General features: G+C 65.4%; 2 protein-coding genes across 3 annotated transcripts in view; both read left to right on the forward strand.

Moving 5' to 3' along the window:
* ATP8B2 (ATPase phospholipid transporting 8B2) overlaps positions 1-3,139 on the forward strand; it is a 36,394-nt gene extending 33,255 nt beyond the window's left edge. For both annotated transcript variants that reach the window (XM_065574362.1, XM_065574363.1), the window contains one exon: positions 430-3,139. In XM_065574362.1, coding sequence (XP_065430434.1) covers positions 430-714 — 285 coding nt within the window. In that variant the 3' untranslated portion in view covers positions 715-3,139. The remainder of the gene's footprint in view (positions 1-429) is intronic.
* Positions 3,140-5,616: 2,477 nt separating this feature from the next.
* On the forward strand, positions 5,617-16,887 carry IL6R (interleukin 6 receptor). The gene is made up of 10 exons (XM_005280715.4): positions 5,617-5,828; positions 9,339-9,578; positions 10,100-10,223; positions 11,020-11,201; positions 12,499-12,659; positions 13,495-13,639; positions 13,739-13,782; positions 14,148-14,223; positions 14,638-14,746; positions 15,668-16,887. The coding sequence occupies exons 1-10, from the start codon at positions 5,756-5,758 to the stop codon at positions 15,879-15,881; spliced, it is 1,368 nt and encodes a 455-aa protein (XP_005280772.2). The 5' UTR covers positions 5,617-5,755; the 3' UTR covers positions 15,882-16,887.
* Positions 16,888-18,493: the final 1,606 nt, after the last annotated feature.

The raw sequence follows: 18,493 nt of genomic DNA on the forward strand, positions 1-18,493 counted from the left end.
GGGCCCCCTCCCCAGAGATCGGACGTCCCTCGCCCCCAGCGCCCCATGCTTGGCTGAGGGCAGGTGGGCTGCCCCGCAGTGCTCCCTCTGACCAGCGCCGGGAAAGGCCTCGCCATGGAGCATGGGGGCCGGATCCATCTCCACTCGGCCAGGGTTGGGGGGGTGTTGTCTGCCCCGCGTGATCTCATGGTGGGCCAGGGGCCAGCTCCACCTGCCCCCCCAGGCTACTGCCCCCTCACTGGAACGTCCCCAACGCTCCTGCATCCTTCTGCAGGAGCTGCCTTGTTCTGGAGCTGCCTGGGGAGGGAAGGACGGGGGGGCATCTCGGGCAGGCTACCGGTCACCCTGGCTGGGCCTTTCCCCTGCAGTCTCACAGGAGGGCGGGTTGTGGGGTCTTCGGCCGGGCTCCTCACTCTGCCCCCCCCCCAGGTGCGCTATACCCAGCTGGTGCGGAAGAAGCAGCGGGCACAGCACCGCTGCATGCGGCGGGTGGGGCGTGCCGGCTCGCGGCGCTCCGGCTACGCCTTCTCCCACCAGGAGGGCTTCGGCGAGCTCATCATGTCGGGCAAGAACATGCGGCTCAGCTCCCTGGCGCTCTCCAGCTTCGCCGCCCGCTCCAGCTCCAGCTGGATCGAGACCCTGCGCAAGAAGAAGGGCGGAGACAGCACCGCCAGCAGCCCCAGCGGGGGGGCCGACAAGCCGCTCAAGGGGTGAGGCTGGGGGGCTCCGATTCTCACCCCCGCCAGGGGCTGGACGGCCCGGCAGTGCCCCCGGCTGTTCCCACGCGGACCCCGGCTGGCAAGGGGTAGGGGCGCCCGGGGAGGCGCTCCAGGTGCTGAGGTTTGGAGGCGTCGTCTGGACCACAGCCAACTGTGTAACCAAAAAACCCCCGTCCGGACGGCCCGGCGGCCCCGGCGCGGCACCCTCGTCCGGAGCCCGGGCGCAGAGAGCGCCGGCAGCGTCTTGTATCGGGACATCCACCCGCCCGGAGTGTCCAGCTACCCTGAGTCACACGCGAATGTAACATGCTGGAGACACGGGGAGGGGAGGGCCTGGCAGCGTGTCCCCCGCCCCCTCCGCCGCCACATGTGTCTTTTTTCTATCTATCAACTGAGAAAAGCAGCAGCAAACGGAGCCCCCACGTTTACAAAGTGACTTCTCTGTCCCCGCCGGCACTGGCTGCTTCTCGGGGGGAGCCGGCTGAGCAGAGAGGGGCACAGACGCTCTCCCCACGCAGGCAGCGTGAGTCCCAGGGCTGCGTGGGCGCCCCAGAGGGGGCATGGACTGGGGTGGGGGGACCCTGGGCTGGGAGAGGGATGCCCTGGCACGGAGGCGTTATGGGCCCTGCCCTCTCTGGAGCAGGGCAGGTGCTGTCGCAAGGCTGGGCCCTCTTCTGCCCCGGCTGGTTTCTACACATGATGAAACCGTACATGGCTGGGCGGAGACCCAACCCCCTGGGTGCTGTGCCCAGTCAGTGCCCGCCCCTGGGCTGGAGGGCTGTGGCCGCTGGAGCCGGGGAGCAAACTGGGCCCTAGGGAGCTGTTACAGACCAGAGCAAAACCGTGGTGGGAAGGCCACGGAAACACCCAATGTCTGACCTGAGTTGGGCTCTGGGGGTTCCTGGTTGCAGGGGCAGCCCTGAGGGTCTCCCAGCTTGCGGGGGGGGGGGGCGCAGCCATGGGACCCTTGGCTGGCACTTCTCTCCCCCCACCCCCGCCAGCTGGTAGAGCTTGGCTCTGGCCTCGTGCGACCTCTGCCCAGGTCCTGGGACCAGCCCAGCTGATGGATTCGAAAGGGGAACCACCCCCCCCCACCCCAGTTCTTTGCTGCGTGCCAGAGACTCAGGCGAGGGGCCGGGTCCTGGGGTCAGCGTTGTTGACGGGCTGATTGTGATTCATTCCCCGCACCAGGGAGCCTTTCACAATCGCCTGGTGTTCTGGGCCCTGTTTCCCTTCCCCTCTGTGCTGGGAATAGGCGGGGGTGAGGGGTGTCTCCTGAGCCACCTTCCTTGGGGCTCCCCAGCCATCCACCTCCCGCCCATGCTCCCCCAGCCTGCTGGCCGCCCCCTCATGCAGCACTGGCAGGTACACGGCCCTTCTCTCGCACACGTATTCGTAGCTCACCTCCGCACGCTTCTTGTGATGCATTCCTCCTGTCCTTTGCACAGCCTCTCCCCACCGGTACCACCCCCTGGCACGCACACTGCCCATGCCCGGCTCACTGCTGTCAGTGCCCCCAGCTGCTGTGGGTCCCGAGAGCTTGGGGGGCCCCTCGGAGGTAGAGTTGCTTGAGGCTGCAGGATGTCGGAGACCCTGGGCTGTGGCCAGGCTGGGAAAGATCCCGGGGCCCCTAGGATGGGGATCAGCTCAGGGGCCAGCCCCAGTGAGGTGGGATCCAGCTGGAGGCAGAGGGGTGAAAAGGCCCCCTGGGGAGGGGGCCCAATGGGCCCAGGCCAGTCTTGTGCAGGGGGTGCCTCCTGATCCACCCGCCTCCCTCCCCTTGATCTGTCTGTGCAGGGTGCCAAATACGATGGGGGGGGGGAGAAGGACCCAGTGTTCACGCCCCCCATCCCATTCTGCCTTTGAAGGTGAGGGGCCTTGCAAGCCAGGGGCAGGTTCGGGTGGGGGGGAGGTGTCACAGGGCACCCCCAAGGGTTACAGCTCCTGGCTGCTGGGGGTGACTACAGAGCTCTACCCACGTGCTTAGAACGGGGAGGGGGGTCTGGGAACCAGGACTCCTGGGTTCTATGCCCGGCTGTGATGGGCTCTGTGCCTCGGTTTCCCTCCTCTCTGTGAAGTGCTAGAGTCCCTCGGGGGGCTGGGTTCTGGAAGGTCGAAGTATCCTCGGGCATTGCTGTCGTTGTGTTAAGCCCTTCTGGGAAGGGGCGAGGGCTGGAGCAGCCCCCGAGTCTGACTTTTATACCAAAGAGGAACTGTGTTGGGAGCTGGCTGGGCGCTCGTGTGCTAGAGGATCTATTTTTGGTTCTTTCTGTTTGTTGGGGGGGGGAAGGGGGCGTTGGGCCGGGCCCGAGGAGCAGTCCGTATAATTTATTACACATTTCTATACTTGCAGAATTGTATCATTTTATGGGTATAAAGAGAGAAAAAAAATAGCCTTTTATAAAAACGTCTCTTTCTGAGATCGTCTCATGTAGCCTCTGTTTTCTGAGCGTGAAAGGGGAGGGGGCCAAGGCCCTGCCCGTGTCTGAGGGCTGCTGCTTGCCCCCGACTCCCCCAGCCCTGCCACCGGGCCACTCCTCACATCCCCGGCCCTGGGTGCTCTGCAGATACAGGACCAGGTCGTTTGTTGGGTCTCCGTGCAAGGCCGTCACCGGCACGCAGGCCGGGCTCTGCAGTGCGAGCGCCCCTCTGGCAGCTGGCAAGCTGAATTCTGTGGGATGTGGGAAATGCCAAATGTCGCTCGCACACACAAACCGGGGCCCTGAGTGAGGGTCAGTTCACACCTTGTGGAGCTGCTGTTTTAGGCTCTCTGTAAACTCAGGCAGGCATCAGTTACATTGGTATTTTCAAGAGTGTCATGGCATCTGCACGGCGTAGAAACGTCTTGTTTTTTGTGATGCTGGGGCGAGGGCTTGAGTCTGGGTGTGTGGAATCCAAGGGCCCTGTTTGTATCAGGAGCAAGGGGTGTGGAGCCTCCGTCTCCACCCCCCATTAGCCCAGCTCAGGTTTCTGTTCTCCGTAGACAGCCCAGGGCAGGATCGTCCTCTCTGTTCTGCAGCCAGGGCCTGAGCTGGAGAGCGTGACGCCCCCAGAGTCAGGTGGGGGGGGGGGCTCAGCCTGGGGCATTTACCCAGCAGCTCCCTTGTGGGGCAGACTCTGGATTTTAACTCTGTGTTACTGGAGGAACCTGTGAGCTCAGTTCTAGCCCCCAAACTTCAGGTTTTGTTTAACGAGCAAAAGTTCCCCCAGCCCTGAGCCCTTCACTGCCCAGGAGAATCCCCCGTCCGCCTGCTCTGAGCTGCCCCATTGGAGCCCGAGCTGGGCTTTCGGGTCAGCTTTGCGCCCCCTTCCCTAGAGACGCAGGCTAGCCCCCCGGGCACTTAGAGCACCCACCCCTCGGCTGCACGGGCAGCGCTTCGCCTGCCTGGCGCTCTGAGGTCAGGATTTCATGCCCTTTATTTTAAATCCCAAATTCTTCCTGCTTTGTGGGTGGCAGAGAAACGGTGCTGCCTTGGGCAGGCGCAGGAGAAGGGGAGAGTATCTCCCCCCCCCCCCTGCAGGGGCTGAGCCGGTCGCATGCAGGAGCAGGGCAAGTTCCCATGACCATTGTTTAGCCTGAGCTGGCCCAAGGGACTGGGCCTAGCTCCTATACGCCCCGGGGCCCAGTGCTCGGCTGCTGGACGGCCCCCGCTGCATGGCTGCTTTACACCCGCTGAGGAGTCGGCCCATGAGCTCGAGGGACCCCCCCCGTATTGGGGGGGTATTTCCTCCCTCGGAAGCAGCGGGGCTGGCCAGGATGGGCAGGGCCAGGCACGGAGCTTGCCTGGTTCCTGCTCACGTGCTCAGGGTCTCACTGCAGGCCACGGGTGGTGGTGGGGGGGAATTGCCACCCAGGTACGGCTGGCAGGGCCCTTGGGGGGTTTCGCCTTCCTCTGCAGCCTGGGGTGCAGGTCCCTGGCACGATGATCGGAGTGTCTCATTTCCGGGGCCTCCCGCTCTCTGGCACACGCTAGTCTAGGCTCCTGGCGTACCTGGTCCCGGTTGGTGGGTGGGTTTAGTGTGGGGCTGGGGGCCCGGGACATACAGCCGTTGTGATGGACTCTTCTCTGACTCTGTCCCTGGCCCCAGGCTGCTGGCGCGGGGCCCCCATTCCGCTCTCCCGCCTGCCGCTGGAAATCAGGAGTGACCTGGGGCAGAGTCTTACCCCCGTGGGAGCGGGGCAGGGGCACTGCCCCAGTCAGGAGGGGGTTAACAGGCCACAGCTGGGGCAGGAGGGGGGGCTCACCTTGAACCGGGGGCAGGCCAGGCCTCTGCCTGTGTTAATGTCCCCTGGTGCTGTCACTGATTAACGAGGCTGGTACACAAAGAGTCGCCCCCTCCCAGCCCTGACCGTACCCACAGCAGGGGCGTAAGTTGGGTCTCCCCAGTGCCAAGGGCTGCTCTGGCTCCAAGCAAGCACTGACCCATGCTCCCCGCCCCCCATTCAGAGATACCAGTGCTGGACTCGGGGGGCAGGGTACCAAGGCACAGACAGGGCAGAGCAGCCGGATCCCCCCCCGTCACACACAGCTCCCCCCTTCTGGGGGCATCTGATCCAAACTCTTTCCAGCAGGCCCTAGGAGAGGGGGCTGCCTGTCACCCCACTCACCCCCCCCCAGAGGCCCATAGAACCCAGGAGTCCTGGCTCCCAACCCTAACCACGGGACACCCCCCAGAGCCCCGGGTAGAACCCAGGAGTCCTGGCTCCCAGCCCTCTCCCCTTGACACCACGTCAGCCTGCACCTGGGAGGGGGAGCGGAGCTCCTGGGCGTGGGAGTCGCGGGGAGGGGCGTCTCCGCAGGTGCCCCCCACCCTCCCACGCGCTCCGCCCCCCCGTTGCTCAATCGGCCCTTTCACAATCGCAGCCCCCCCGCCCCCCCAGTTCCTCAAATGTTCTCTGCTGCCAGCCGCGCCCCCCGCCCGCCACGTGCCGGGGGAAGCCCCGGGAGCCGCGCCCCGCGCACGGGCTGGCGGAGCCCGAGGCAGAGCGATGCGCGCTGCGGGGCGGACGCCGGCAGCCCCCGGGGCGCAGGAGGATGTGGGCGCTGCGGGCCGCCGGGGTGCTCTGGCTGCTGGTGGCCGCCGCGGCGGGGCCCTGCCCGCGGCCAGGTGGGTGCGGGGCCCGGGGGGCGGCGCGGGGGGCTGCGGGCGGCGCTCCCGGCGGGGCTGCCTGGAGCCAGACCCCGGGGGGAGATCGGGGCTCCGGGCAGCCGCGGGCGGGGGGGTCTCTTTCGCCCCGGGAACATTGCACAGATGGTGGGGCTGGGAGCCAGGACTCCTGGGTTCTCTCCCCGGCTCCGGGGGGGAGTGGGGGCTGGTGGGTCAGAGCAGGGGGCGCTGGGAGCCAGGACTCCTGGGTTCTCTCCCCGGCTCCGGGGGGGGAGTGGGGGCTGGTGGGTCAGAGAAGGGGGGGCTGGGAGCCAGGACTCCTGGGTTCTCTCCCCGGCTCCGGGAGGGGAGTGGGGGTAGAAGCCAGGACTCCTGGGTTCCGTTCCCGTCTGAGGGGGAGGGAGGATTAAGACTCCTGGGTTCTGTTCCGGGCTCGGGGAGGGGAGGGGAATGGGGTCTGGGGGGTCAGGGGAGGGGGCTGGGAGCCAGGACTCCTGGGTTCCGTTCCCAGCTCCGGGGGAGGGAGGGAGAGGACTCCTGGGTTCTGTCCGCGCTCCCCGGGGTTGGGGAATGGCCGCGCCGCGCGGTGTTTTCAGTCGGGGCTGAGATTTATTTACTCCTGGTTCTCCCCCCCCCCCGTCCCGCTCCCAGTGACTCGGGGTGAGCGTTGCCCCTCCCCCCGGCGTACTTCTGCTGGGACCCCCCCCCCAATCTCCTCCTCTGTCCCCTGAACGGCGGGGCCCCACCGGGGGCTCCCCACGCGGGCTGGCTCCTGCTCCCCTTCCTGGCCGGAGGTCCCTGGGCTGAGCCGAGCTGGGGAGAAGCCCTTAACTCCAGGGCTCCCAGCTGGTGTTGCCTGGGGGCTGCCCCCCTCCCTTGCCCAGTGCCAGGGCGCTCTAGGGGAAGAGCTGGTCCGCGGGGGGGGCATGGCAGCCTGTGAGCGACCCGTGTGCTCTGAGCCCCCATCCCAGTCACTCGTGCAGCTGCCAGGGGTGGGGAGCGCGGCACAGGGAGCACCCTGCCCCGGGCCAGGATTGGGCAGTGGGGGGACCCCGTGCTGCAAAGGGGGCACCTGGGCCCTTGTGACCAGCGGGCACCAGAGGAACTGGTGTGGAGCCCACTGCAGCCTGGGCAGGGGCTGCTGCCGCTCTCACCCTGCCCTCCCCAAAGCCGGCACAGACCCCTCCCCCCCAGGGGGCCAGACGGGGGGGCTCTGGGGGCTGCAACGAACTCTGCACTTGTAGGAGGGTAACTTGGGGCCAGGCTGGGGGGTGCCCTTCTGCCTCCCCACTCTCCGCCTGCATGACCCAGCGCCACCCCACTGCCCCTGTCGGCTGGGCTGCGCCAGGCTGGTCGGGCCAGCGCAGAGACTCATGAGTGGGGCTTCCCAACTGCCCCACATCTGTGCCTGGAGTCTGGGGTCCTCCTGCCTGCAGCCTCCGAGCTTCCCTGCTCTGGTGTCTGGCCGTGGCCACCCGGGGACCATGCCGGGGCAGCGGAGACCCCAGTGGCAGTAGTGGGATCTTGCCGCACACAAAGACCAATGTGCTGCTGGCTCTGGGGAGAGCCAAGAAATGAACCCAGGCGTCCTGGCTCCCAGCCCCCCACTGCTCTCCCCAGGGAGGAAATGAAACTTCTCAGCGCAATGGGGAAGTGCCCAGGCCTCCTGTGTGCCGATAGCCAAGGGCTGAGTTGCTGCTGCTGGGCAAGTGGGGAGTGGGTCCCTCGGGCGCAGGCCAGGCGGTGCGGAGCTGCCCAGCCCCTGGCGCTGGGTTTGGCTGGGCTCTGAGCTGCCTGCCGCCATGTGCGTCTCCCCTGAGCCTCCAGGCCTCGCATTGTCACTGGTTATTGATACCCAGGGCGCCCCTCGGTGATGTAAGGGTTAAACCACGCGGCGGGGTCAGGACCCCAGCCCAGGGGTCCCAGACGGGGAAAAGGGCAGCTCTGGAACTGCCCAGTCGTGGCCTCCAGGGCCCAGGAACTCTGCCCCCCGGACCTTGGGCACCAGCGTGCCTGTGCCGGGGGCGTTTGAGGGCCTGGCTTAGAGGTGCCCATGCAGGGTCCTTGAGCCAGGCACTGCACAGAGACGGCTCCTGCCCCAGAAGCTTTGCCTAAGGGGCCGAGGGAGGCAGGACGGTTCCCCCGGTTGTATCTTCAGGGAGCTGAGGGCCAGGGAGGTGCCGGAGCTGCCCCAAGGGAGCCTGTGACAGAGCTGGGAAGTGGACACCTCTCCACTGAAGGGACCACACACTGGGCTGGGACCCAGGAGAGCTGGGTTCTCTTCCCAGCTCTCCTGGGGCCCAGCCCAGTGTGTGGTCCCTTCAGTGGAGAGGTGTCCCCCTCCCCCTGCCAGGAGTGCCCTATTACCCCCAGTTTACGGGGGACGGGGGGGTTGCTGCCCAAGGCTCAGCCCGGATTCGAACCCAGCTCTCCTGGCTCGCAGCCCCATGCATGGGGGGCTGGTCCCTGTGGCGCAGGTGCCCGGCCCCTGGGATTAGCAGGCAGCCGAGAGTTCTCTGTGCTGAGCCGGCCGGTTGCGTAAGTGGGTTCGGGTAGAACTGGCTGTTCCCGGCAGGGCCGCGCAGGCACCGGGCACCGGGAAACTGGAGTGTTTGCTTTCGCTATTGACATTTGTGGGTTTGCAAAAGTCCCAGCTCCTGTGAACCCGGTTGTGTGTGTGTGTGTGGGGGGCATGTAAGGGAGGGGGACAGGGGGGAGCTGTCCCCCTCTGACCGTTACAAACTGCCTGGCCCAGCCACGATCCAACTGAGACAAACCCAGCGCTGGCCCCATCCCGCATCCCGGTACCGGTGCCCGTGGTGACTGTCCCAGGGGTGGCCTCGAGGATTAACCCTTTGAGGCCAGCAGCCTGGGCCCTGGGCCCATGGGATTGCTGTGCACGCTGGAGCCCTGGACACCCCTCCCCCTCCTTGCTGCTGGGCCCCCAGCTTGCCAGGGAAATGAGGAGGGCCCAGGCTGGGGCATGGCTGGCCGGGCCGAGGGCTCTGGGGCTGGGAAGGGGGGATCTGATGGTGATGGGGCCCGGTGCAGTGACTTGGAAAGAGGTGGGTGAGGAAGCGAGAGCTTAGCCAGGCCGATGCTCATTCAGGCTTGTCCTCTCCAGCAAATATTGACACAGGCTGGTTGTCTCCTCCGGCAGGGAGCCCCTTGGCAGTGTTTCCTAGGAGCCGGGAAGGGGCCCCTGGGAGCGGGAGCCTCTGCCCTCCAGCCTGGTGGGGAGATGGAGGGTCAGCACCACCATGGCACACAGCAGCCAGCGAGAGTCATCTCCTGTGCCCTCATAGTCTGGTCAGCTTGTGACACCCAGGGAAGGTGGCAATCCCCATGGAACAGAAGGGGAAACTGAGGCACAACAAGGGTATTTGCCTAGGGTCATACAATGAGTAGTGGCTCAGCTGGGCATGGAACCCAGGAGTCCTGGCCCCCCCAGCTCTAACCCCTAGACTGCACTCCCTTCCCTCTGCATTAATGGCCCTTCCCCTCCTGCAGCCCTCCCGCCTGACACGGTGCTGAGCACCGTGGGAGCAAACATCACCCTGCCCTGCCTGCAGCGGCAGCTGGAGCCAAATGGCACCGTCAGCTGGAAGCTGGAGAACCAGGCTGGGAGTTCGGAGCGCGCGGTGCTGGGCGCCAGCCTGCTGCTGCGCCAGGTGCGGTACGACGACTCGGGCAGATACAGCTGCTATGTGGGCGGCTGCCTGGTGCGCTCGCTGCGGCTGCTGGTGGACGGTGAGTCTGGCTCGGGGCGGGGTGCCCGTGGCAGGGGCTGGGGGGGCATGTCCGGATCCATGGGCGTCAGGACTGGGGGGTCCCGCCGTGCCCGCGGGGTCCTGCAGCAACGTCCAGGCCAGCAGGCTCTCCTGTACGGTCCAAAGGCTGCATCGGGCGAGCAGCGTAACGCCGTACCCGGCGTGGGTCGGGACGTGCCCGGCCGGCGTGGCTGGCTCCCCTTCTGCCCCCTGCCCGGCCGGCGTGGCTGGCTCCCCTTCTGCCCCCTGCCCGGCCGGCGTGGCTGGCTCCCCTTCTGCCCCCTGCCCGGCCGGCGTGGCTGGCTCCCCTTCTGCCCCCTGCCCGGCCGGCGTGGCTGGCTCCCCTTCTGCCCCCTGCCCGGCTGGCGTGGCTGGCTCCCCTTCTGCCCCCTGCCCGGCTGGCGTGGCTGGCTCCCCTTCTGCCCCCTGCCCGGCCCCGCAGCCACTAACCCCTGCTCACAGTCCGGGGGCTCCCCTCACCGCAGCTCTGTCTGACTCCAGAGCCCCCGGAGCCGCCCGGCTTCTCCTGCTACCGGAGGAGTCACGTCAAGGACATCCTGTGCGAGTGGCAGCCGCAGCGGAGGCCGTCGCCCCGGACCAGGGCTGTGCTGTGGGTGAAGAGGTGGTGAGAGGCCTGGGGGAGCTGAGCCGCGGTTGGGGCTGACCCTGAGGCCCTCGAGGAGCACGTGGGGGTAACCCCACCTGGGACCCAGCCCTGGAGTTAGCTGTTAGCCATGGAGCCAGCCGGGCACGAGAGCGAGGCCAGGGCAGGAGTTGGTGCAGGCGCGGGCAGCATGGCTGGGCTGTCGATGCCCGGCAGGGTCCCCCCCCAGCGGCTGGCTCTCCGCGAGCAGAGCTGGGGCCTGCTTTCCCGGCACCAAATCGCCCTCCCACCTTGCCGGGTGCTGGATGGGGGGACGCCACGACAGGGTTGGATGTGGAGGTCCCTTGGGACTCTCTCCCTTGGCCGGCAGTGCCAAGCCCTGGGGGTGGGGGAGGAGTGCTGCTGGCCTTCAGCTCAGACCCAACGCCGAGGGCTTGACCGTGCCTGCTCAGGAAAGAGCCGAGCGCCTTCTCCCAGGCGTCCTCCCCCCATGCCCACACCCTCCCTACTTTCAGTTCCATACAGAGTTCTTCTCCTCTTCCTGTTCGAAAGCGCGGCCCTGCGGCTGCTCCGTTCCCCCCCAGAGTGGCTGCAGTGCAGCACTGTGTGCAGGGAGCCCTTGGCCCGGGGAGATGCCCGAGTGGGGCGGGAGGCTGCTGTCGCATGTTGCAGGCTGGGGCAGACCCTGCTGTGACTTTGAGCTGATGTCAGTAGCTCTGCCGGGTCCTGGGGTGTTCCCGACGTGGGTAGGGGGCGGTGGCAGGGCCCGCTGGCTGGGTGCTGCGCCTGGCCCTGAGCCGTGTTCCCTCCCTGGCAGGCTCACGGGAGAGAACGCCACGGAACAGCGCTGCCGCTACTTCCCCAAGGTGGAGAAATTCACGTGCAGGGTCACGGTGCCGCCCAGCGAGGACGACACCTTCCTGCTGGTGTCCATGTGCATCAGCAACGGGGCGGGGAGCGCGGTCAGCAAGGACCAGGTCATCTCGGCCAACCGCGTCTGTACGTATGACCCCCTGCCCCTCCTGCTGCCCCCCTTCTCCCCACGCCTACCCCACTGCCCCTCCCCGGAGCTTTGCCTGCTGCCCTCCTCGTTTTCCAGCCAGGTCTCTCTCCCCATGGGGCTGCTGGGTGCTGGCGCTGGCTGAGTCTGCAGAGCCGAAGCTCCCCCATCCCTGGCCCATCTGCCATGGCAACCCCCTGTAACAATGCTGGTTCTGGCAGGACACAACTGAGAGTGCCAATTCGGGACAAATTGCTCAAAGCAGGGCAGTTACAGCCCAAGGCTGGGGTTTCTCCACCTCTAAGGCAAACCAAACCAGCCAGACTAAGAGGACTTTGGTTTCACCCCACTGGCTAACCGCAAGTCACACAAGCAATTCCCTAAGACGTTCCAGTTTCCCAGTATCACCACCAGCGCCACTCGTTATAGGGACAAACAGTTATGAAAACCAACACCCCAGTAAAAGAAAAAAGGTTCCCCCGATCCCAAAGGACCAAGCCCCAGACGCAGGTCAATATACACATCCGATCTTACCCACAAATCATGCTGCTGCCAATCCTTTAGAATCTAAAATCTAAAGGTTTATTCATAAAAGGAAAAAGATCTAGATGAGAGTTAGAATTGGTCGAATGGAATAAATTCTATACAGTAATGGCAAAGTTCTTGGTTCAGGCTTGCAGCAGCGATAGAATGAACTGCAGGTTCAAATCAAGTCTCTGGAACATCCACAGCTGGGATGGGTCCTCAGTCCTTTGTTCAGAGCTTCAGTTTGTAGCAAAGTCCCTCCAGAGGTATGAAGCAGGATTGAAGACCAGATGGAGATGAGGCATCAGCCTTATATAGTCTTTTCCAGGTGTAAGAACACCTCTTTGTCCTTACTGTGGAAAATTACAGCAAAATGGAGTCTGGAGTCACATGGGCAAGTTCCTGCATACTTTGCTGAGTTGCAGGGCGTATTTGCCTTCTCTCAATGGGTCCATTGTGTAGCTGATGGTCCTTAATGGGCCATCAGGCAGGCTAGGCAGAGCTGACACCAACTTGTCTGGAGTGTTACCCAGAAGCAGAGCCCAAGTTTGAAACACAGACCGTATAGAGCCAATATTCATAACTTCAACTCCATCACTGATACACACATATAGACAGCATAATCCTAACCAGCAAACCATAACCTTGTCTTAGACACCTGATCTGACCCCCTTTATACAAGATTTGGTGTCACTACAGGACTTTGATTGCAACCATGTTCTATACGGTCCCAGTTCAAGTCAATAATGTGACCCCCCCCTCTCCTGACAGTGAAGCCGGACCCCCCAGTGAATGTGCTGGTGGACCCGGTGGAGAGCGCACCCCAGAAACTGCGTGTGAACTGGACGTATCCGCCCTCCTGGGACCCTAGGTTCTACCGGCTGCACTTCCAGGTCCGGTACCGGGCTGAGCGCTCCCAGAGCTACACGGAGGTGAGCACCCCCACACACATCGCCCTGGGCTCCCCGCCCCTGCCAGGCCAGCTCCACGCATGCCCCACCCTGCAGCTGCTGGGCAGGATGGGCTGCCACAGCCCCTGCCCCCCAACTCCCGTGCCTGGGCCCCTGCCCCCAGAGCTACAGCATGGGGAGAAGGGCCCGGTGCATCGCGTTTCCCTGTGGACAGGGAGGGTGCTGGGCTAGAAAGGAATGGGGGGCTGTGATGCTTCCTGGGTGTACCCCGGGTTCGGAGGCGCCTCGCTAGCATCATAACACACATCCTAGACTGAGCCTGAACGTTGCTAACGGGACGTTAGTACGGGCCAGGAGCAAAATCTGCCCCCGATCCTCCCAGCGTACCGCAGCCAGGCAAGGCTGGGCTCTTCCATTCCTTCAGCGAGCCTGGGTGCCCCTTGCAAGCACAGAGAGATCCAGACAGTCCTTCGAGCCTTAGTCACAAACCGACCCCCGCCGGCTGCGGGGTTGCTCCTCTGGAGTCTGTAAGCTCCGTTAGCATCTCCTGCCTGCCCGAGGGGAAGATGTTCGGCACCTGATGACCTGCTTAACTCCCAGACCTCCCGGTCAAGGGACCCACCTCCTCCCAGAGGATCCAGACGCCCAGCAGAGACCTCCCCTGCCCCTCATCAGTGAATTATCCTAGACAATGGACTCAGGGGATCCCTGTAAAACTCTGCACCCCCGGTGCCCTCTGCTAGTTGGCATCACGAGGTTCCGGGGTCACAGGGACCCGGGCTGTCCCAGCTGGGGAGGAGGTGGGGAGCTGTGCCAGTGCTGGTGCCCATGGTTTAATTCTGCCTGTTGCTTGCAGATCGACGAGCTAAGAGAGACGTCCCTGGTGATCCATGATGCCTGGCATGGTGCACGGCACAGGGTGCAGGTGCGGGGGCTGGAGGAGTTTGGCCACGGCTCGTGGAGCGAGTGGAGCCAGGAGGCTGTGGGCACCCCGTGGACAGGTAGGACTGAGTGGGAGGGGAGGGGTTCTCTGGGTGCTACCCCCCCTTCGCCCCGATTCCCAGAGCTGTTCCCTCACTGCTGCTGTCCTTGGATTGCAGATCCCAACGGCCTCGAGTGGCAGACAGGATCCTACAGCTCGCAGGTAAGGCAGGGGGTGCCGGGGCTGCCTGCCCGTTTGCTAGGGGCCCGTGGGCCCCGGTGGGAGGGGGAACAGGCCTCAGGGCTCAGGACTGTATGTGCTTCACCCAAGGGCTCTGTGCCCTGGGGGAGCAGGTGGGGGACATGCCGTGTGTTGGGGGTGGGGGGGGAGGACGGGGGACATACCCGTGTGTTGGGGGTGTCACAGGCGGGGATGGGGGACGGGGGACATGCCATGTGGGGGGGGTCACCGGCAGGGATGGGGGAACTGGAATGGGGACAGGCCTTGTGTTCGGGGTGTCGTGGGTGGGACTGGGGGGACCCTTTGTCCCTGTTGCTAACCCCCTCTCCCCAATCTCTCTCCTCCAGTTCCCCTCGGATTATGATTTCTACAACGACACGTTCACGGGCCCCCCCGGGCTCTATGGCACAGAGGGCGCGAATGGTAATGAGACCCCCCCCCTTGCCCCCCGTGCTGGTCTGTCAGGCCCAGGGCTCCCGGGTGGGCAGGGCTGCCACACCAGGGACATGCGGGGCAACCCAGAACCCAGCTGGCAGCATGGGCCGAGCACCCGGACAGAGAGCCCTGGTCAGCTGCCTCGGGACGGTCTGATCCGGGGCAACCGAGCCAGGGGGCAGCCCGATGGGTGGGCCCCAGGCTGGCTGTGCCGGCCCACAGGAGGTCTCGGTCATTCTCCAGGGCTCCCCAGCCCCTGGCAGCAGGTTTCTGGCCTTTGTAAAGCCCTCGCTGGCAGGTGGCGCAGAAATATCCAGCCCTGCAAAGCGAGCAAGGGGGGAGGGGGGGGCAGGCTGGGCCTTGCTGTGCTGGTAACGATGCCCGTGTCCCCTTGGTTTGCAGTGGGGGGTCTTGGTGTCGGCGACCACTCCACCGTGCCCCTATACACGTTCCTGGTCACTGGAGGGAGCCTGTTCCTGGGCACCGGCCTGCTCGCTGGCATCGTGCTCAGGTGAGACGCGGCCGGGCCGGCTGCCACTGGGCCTGCGCCCGGGCTGGTGCCGAGGGGTGCTGGGCCCCAGGGCCCTGGGCGGGGTGATGGCACCGGCTGGCTTCCTGGGGAAGCACTGAGGGAGGGACAGTCACTTTCAGCTGGTGCCCCCTGAGTCGGATCTGTTACTCCGGTGTGACTCTGGAGTGACTCCCGGGCACCAGGGCAGGACCGAATCTGGCCTGCTGGACTCAGCCGAGTTCCTGACGGACTTACCCCTGTGTGGCCAAGAGAGGCCATCTCCATAGAGCAGTCCGGGGGTCTTCTGGTGAACAGGAACGGGCCCCCTGCCCCCTTATATGGGTGGCCACTGCTGGCCCCAGCAGCTCTCTGGGGCTGGGATCCTGGTCTCCCTCCAGCTGAGAGACGCCCCTGAGGCCCCTGGCAGGGCTGGGAGAGCCCCCTCCAGCCCCGCTCATGGACTCCTGCTTGGCTCTCCACGGGGGTCCTTTCCTGAGCCCTGTGTGCTGGGGAACCCAGAGGGGCTGAGGGGCCCGGGCCCTGCCCCCAGCACGACTCTCCCCCTTCCAGCTGCAAGTGACTCACCCAAACGGTGCGGTGGGGGGCTCGGGCGAACTGCCATGGGAGGAGCTGGGTGCTTCTCGCTCTCTGTGGCCCCCAGTCCCTGATTTGCTGCTGACCCTTGTGCCACCGAGAGCTGCCCTGAATCTCGTCTCACAGGGTGTTACTGATGAAGACTCAGTGGGGCTTTGTCCCCTGCCTGCCCCTGGGGAGAGCCACGGCCTGGGGCAGCCGCGGTGTGGTCCCGGGGCCAGCAGGGCAATGGGCACCCTGCCAATGCAGGCCTGAGTCCCGACCCCGCAGGGATCGAGGTGTCTGAGGGGTGTGAGCCCCCAATCTCTGCCCCGCTCTGTGTTCCAGGTACAAGAAGAAATGGAGGAGGGGCTCCCTGGGCCAGGGCAAGGCCAGCGCTGTGGTCCAGCACCCCTTGGTGCCGCTGGCTCCTCCGAGCCCCACGTCCCCGCTGAGCGAGGCCCCGCTCCTCTCCCCTCCGGCGTCGCCAGGCGCCCCTGGCAGCGGGGACTTCGGCCCCTTCGACGTCACCAACATGGATTACCTCCTCGTCCCCCAGTAGCCGGGGAGCCAGCCTCGCCAGCCTGCGACGCAGCGACCGCCCCCTCAGGCGCCAAGGCAGGGGCCCGACCTTGTGGATTGGCTATAAATAGCCCGGCCCTTAACAATAGCTCCCTCTGCCCCGGTGGGCTGGAGCCGGTGCCGGGCAGCGCCGGGCTCCCAGGGTTCCCGGGACTCTGCTGGAAGGAGCCAACCTTTCTGTCCTTCCTGGGAGACGGACCCGCGCCCGCTGGCACCTCTCCCACAGTCTCCCCCAAGCAGCCGGAGCCAGCGTTTCCCGGCATGCCTCGTGGCGGGGTTTGGACAGTCTTTGGCGGTGGGTGGGGCCGGCGCCCTCGTGACGCAGCGTGGAGGGCGTCCGATGGGCCCACTTCCCGTGGACGGTGGCAAGGGCTGGCGGGGCCCCAGTTCCGGGAGAGGGGCATTAACCGGTAGAGCTGGGCATTCAGGGCACTGCCCCTCGGCCAGGCGCTCGCCAGGGGAAGTCAGCTGCAGGCCTGGGGTGAGGACCAGCACCGCCCCGGGCTCCAGGCCGACAGCGGAGTCCGAGCCAGCTGCAGCCGCCCCGTCCGAGGGGGCAGGGGCACCCGAGGGTCCCCGATTTGTGGGATGACTCAGGGCCTGCCACTGGGCAGCTAGAGATGCAGCTCCAGCCCACTGCCCCCCCCCCCCCATTGTACGGGCCTGGAGGTGCCAGGAGCAACCCTGTCGCGGGGAGCTCACCATCTGTATGGACATGGGGGGGGGGGGGGGATGGACAGCGGCTCAGAGTGGGGGCAGGATGTGGCCGAACTCACCCAGTGCCCTCCCCACTGGGCCTCACCCCCTCCCTGCAGCTGCTTGCGTGGGGCTGTAACAAAGGCTCCCCCCGCCCCCGGTGCAGTGCTGGGGGTTGGATTCTCTCGCCCCCCCTCCCCCCATCAAACTGGTGTTTGTGTGAAGAGGGTTTTGTACAGGAAGAGCCGTGTGTTGGCAACCGTGTGTCCAATAAATGTTTTTTTACGTGGTGCAGAGGGCTGCTGCTGGGGGGGGGATTGGGGGGCTGCTCGGGGGCATTAGCCGACCCCCCCGCTCTGGTCGGGGAAGATGCTGAGCCGGGTGCCGGGGAGGCCACGACTGCGTAAGTGGCAGCAGAGCAGTGACGTGTTCCTAAGGGGCTGGCGAGCCCAGGCCAGAGCCCCGCAGAGAACCCAGGAGTCCTGGCTCCTAGAGCTGCCATTTGTTTCGCAACAGGGAGAAGGAAAACTGGCGGCTGCAGCGGGCGCACGTTCACTGGGCACCGCGAGGGGAGGAAACCACAGGCCGGGAGGCCAGTCTCGCCCGCTGCCCTGGGGAGACAGTTCCCCTTTGGGGCTGGCCCCTGGCCCGTACCAAGCTGCACAGGATGCAGATGTCGCTCCGGGGGCTGGGACGAGCGCGGGGTGGGGGCGGGGTGCAAAGGCAGCAGGGTCTTGGCCACCTCTTGGCAGCAGCGGCTGGGGGACGGCAGGGCCGAGCCCTGGGCCCCGGGGGTTCAAGGGGCGACGCGGGGCAGGGGCCAGGCTGAGCGCTGAAGCTCAGGGCTCCCTGGGGTGCTAGCCCCACCGCGGCCTGTACCTCTCCCTGGGAGCGGCTGGGGCAGCCCCCGCCCCCGCCCAGGGCTGTGCAGAGGAAGGTTCGCTGCCTGCTATGTAAATGGCCTACCCTGAAAGTACCTGCTGCGAGCAGCTCTAGGCTGGGTTTGAGTCAGCCCCTTCCCCGCAGAGCCCAGAATAGCAGGCGGGGGCGGCTGACAGGTGAGCGAGCGGCCTTCTGCCCCCAGGGTGAGGGTTCACACAGCCAGGCCCCCAAGCTGGGAACCAGCCTCAAACACCCCCCCACGCTCTGTGCCTCGGGAAAAGGGTTCGCCATTGTGCTCACGGGGAGCTGAACCATTCTGCCAACCTGGCCCCCCCAGGAGCAGCAGGAACTCACACAGCTTCCAGCCTTGGCCAGACAGCAGGCGGGCGCCTGGGCTCCGTGGGGGGAACTGCCCAGCCCGGTACGATCCCCCCTGGGTGGAACAGAGGCGTCGCTGTGCCAGAGCTGAGCCTCCAGCGGCCATGGGCCCAGACTGGCTAACGCAGAGCGGGTTCTTCCACAGCGACGCTGCCGGCCCCAGCCGCACAAAGCCTGAGCCCAGAGGTAAAGCCAGATTGACCCCAGGCTAGCCGCAGAATCCAGCTCATGCCAGCTGCGTGAGTTGTGTGTCGCTCACTTCTGTGCACACATTTTGTAAGACACGAAGTTCCCCAAGTGAGGGTGAGAGCAGGAAGCTGACTAACCCCGTCTCTGCAGCAGAGGCGCTGAAAAGGGAGAAGGACAGATTTTTTTTTCCTTAGTGCTGATGCAAATCAGAAAATCCAAAGCCTTGCCACTGATTTCAATGGGCTTGGGACCAGGCCCCACTGCAAAGATGCAATCAAGCACTTATTGCAAATGCAGCGCTAGCAAGTGTCTCTTCTGCCCAGGCCTCAGCAACACGCAGACGCTGGGCCAGGCTTTTCCTTGAAGTGACAGTTTCTTTCCTCCGAGCACCATGGCTGCAAGCAGCCTTGAGTCAGTTCTCACCCGACGTCATAAAACCACCTCGGG

Source organism: Chrysemys picta, chromosome 20 (genome assembly GCF_011386835.1).
Source record: "Chrysemys picta bellii isolate R12L10 chromosome 20, ASM1138683v2, whole genome shotgun sequence".
Taxonomy (NCBI): domain Eukaryota; kingdom Metazoa; phylum Chordata; order Testudines; family Emydidae; genus Chrysemys; species Chrysemys picta.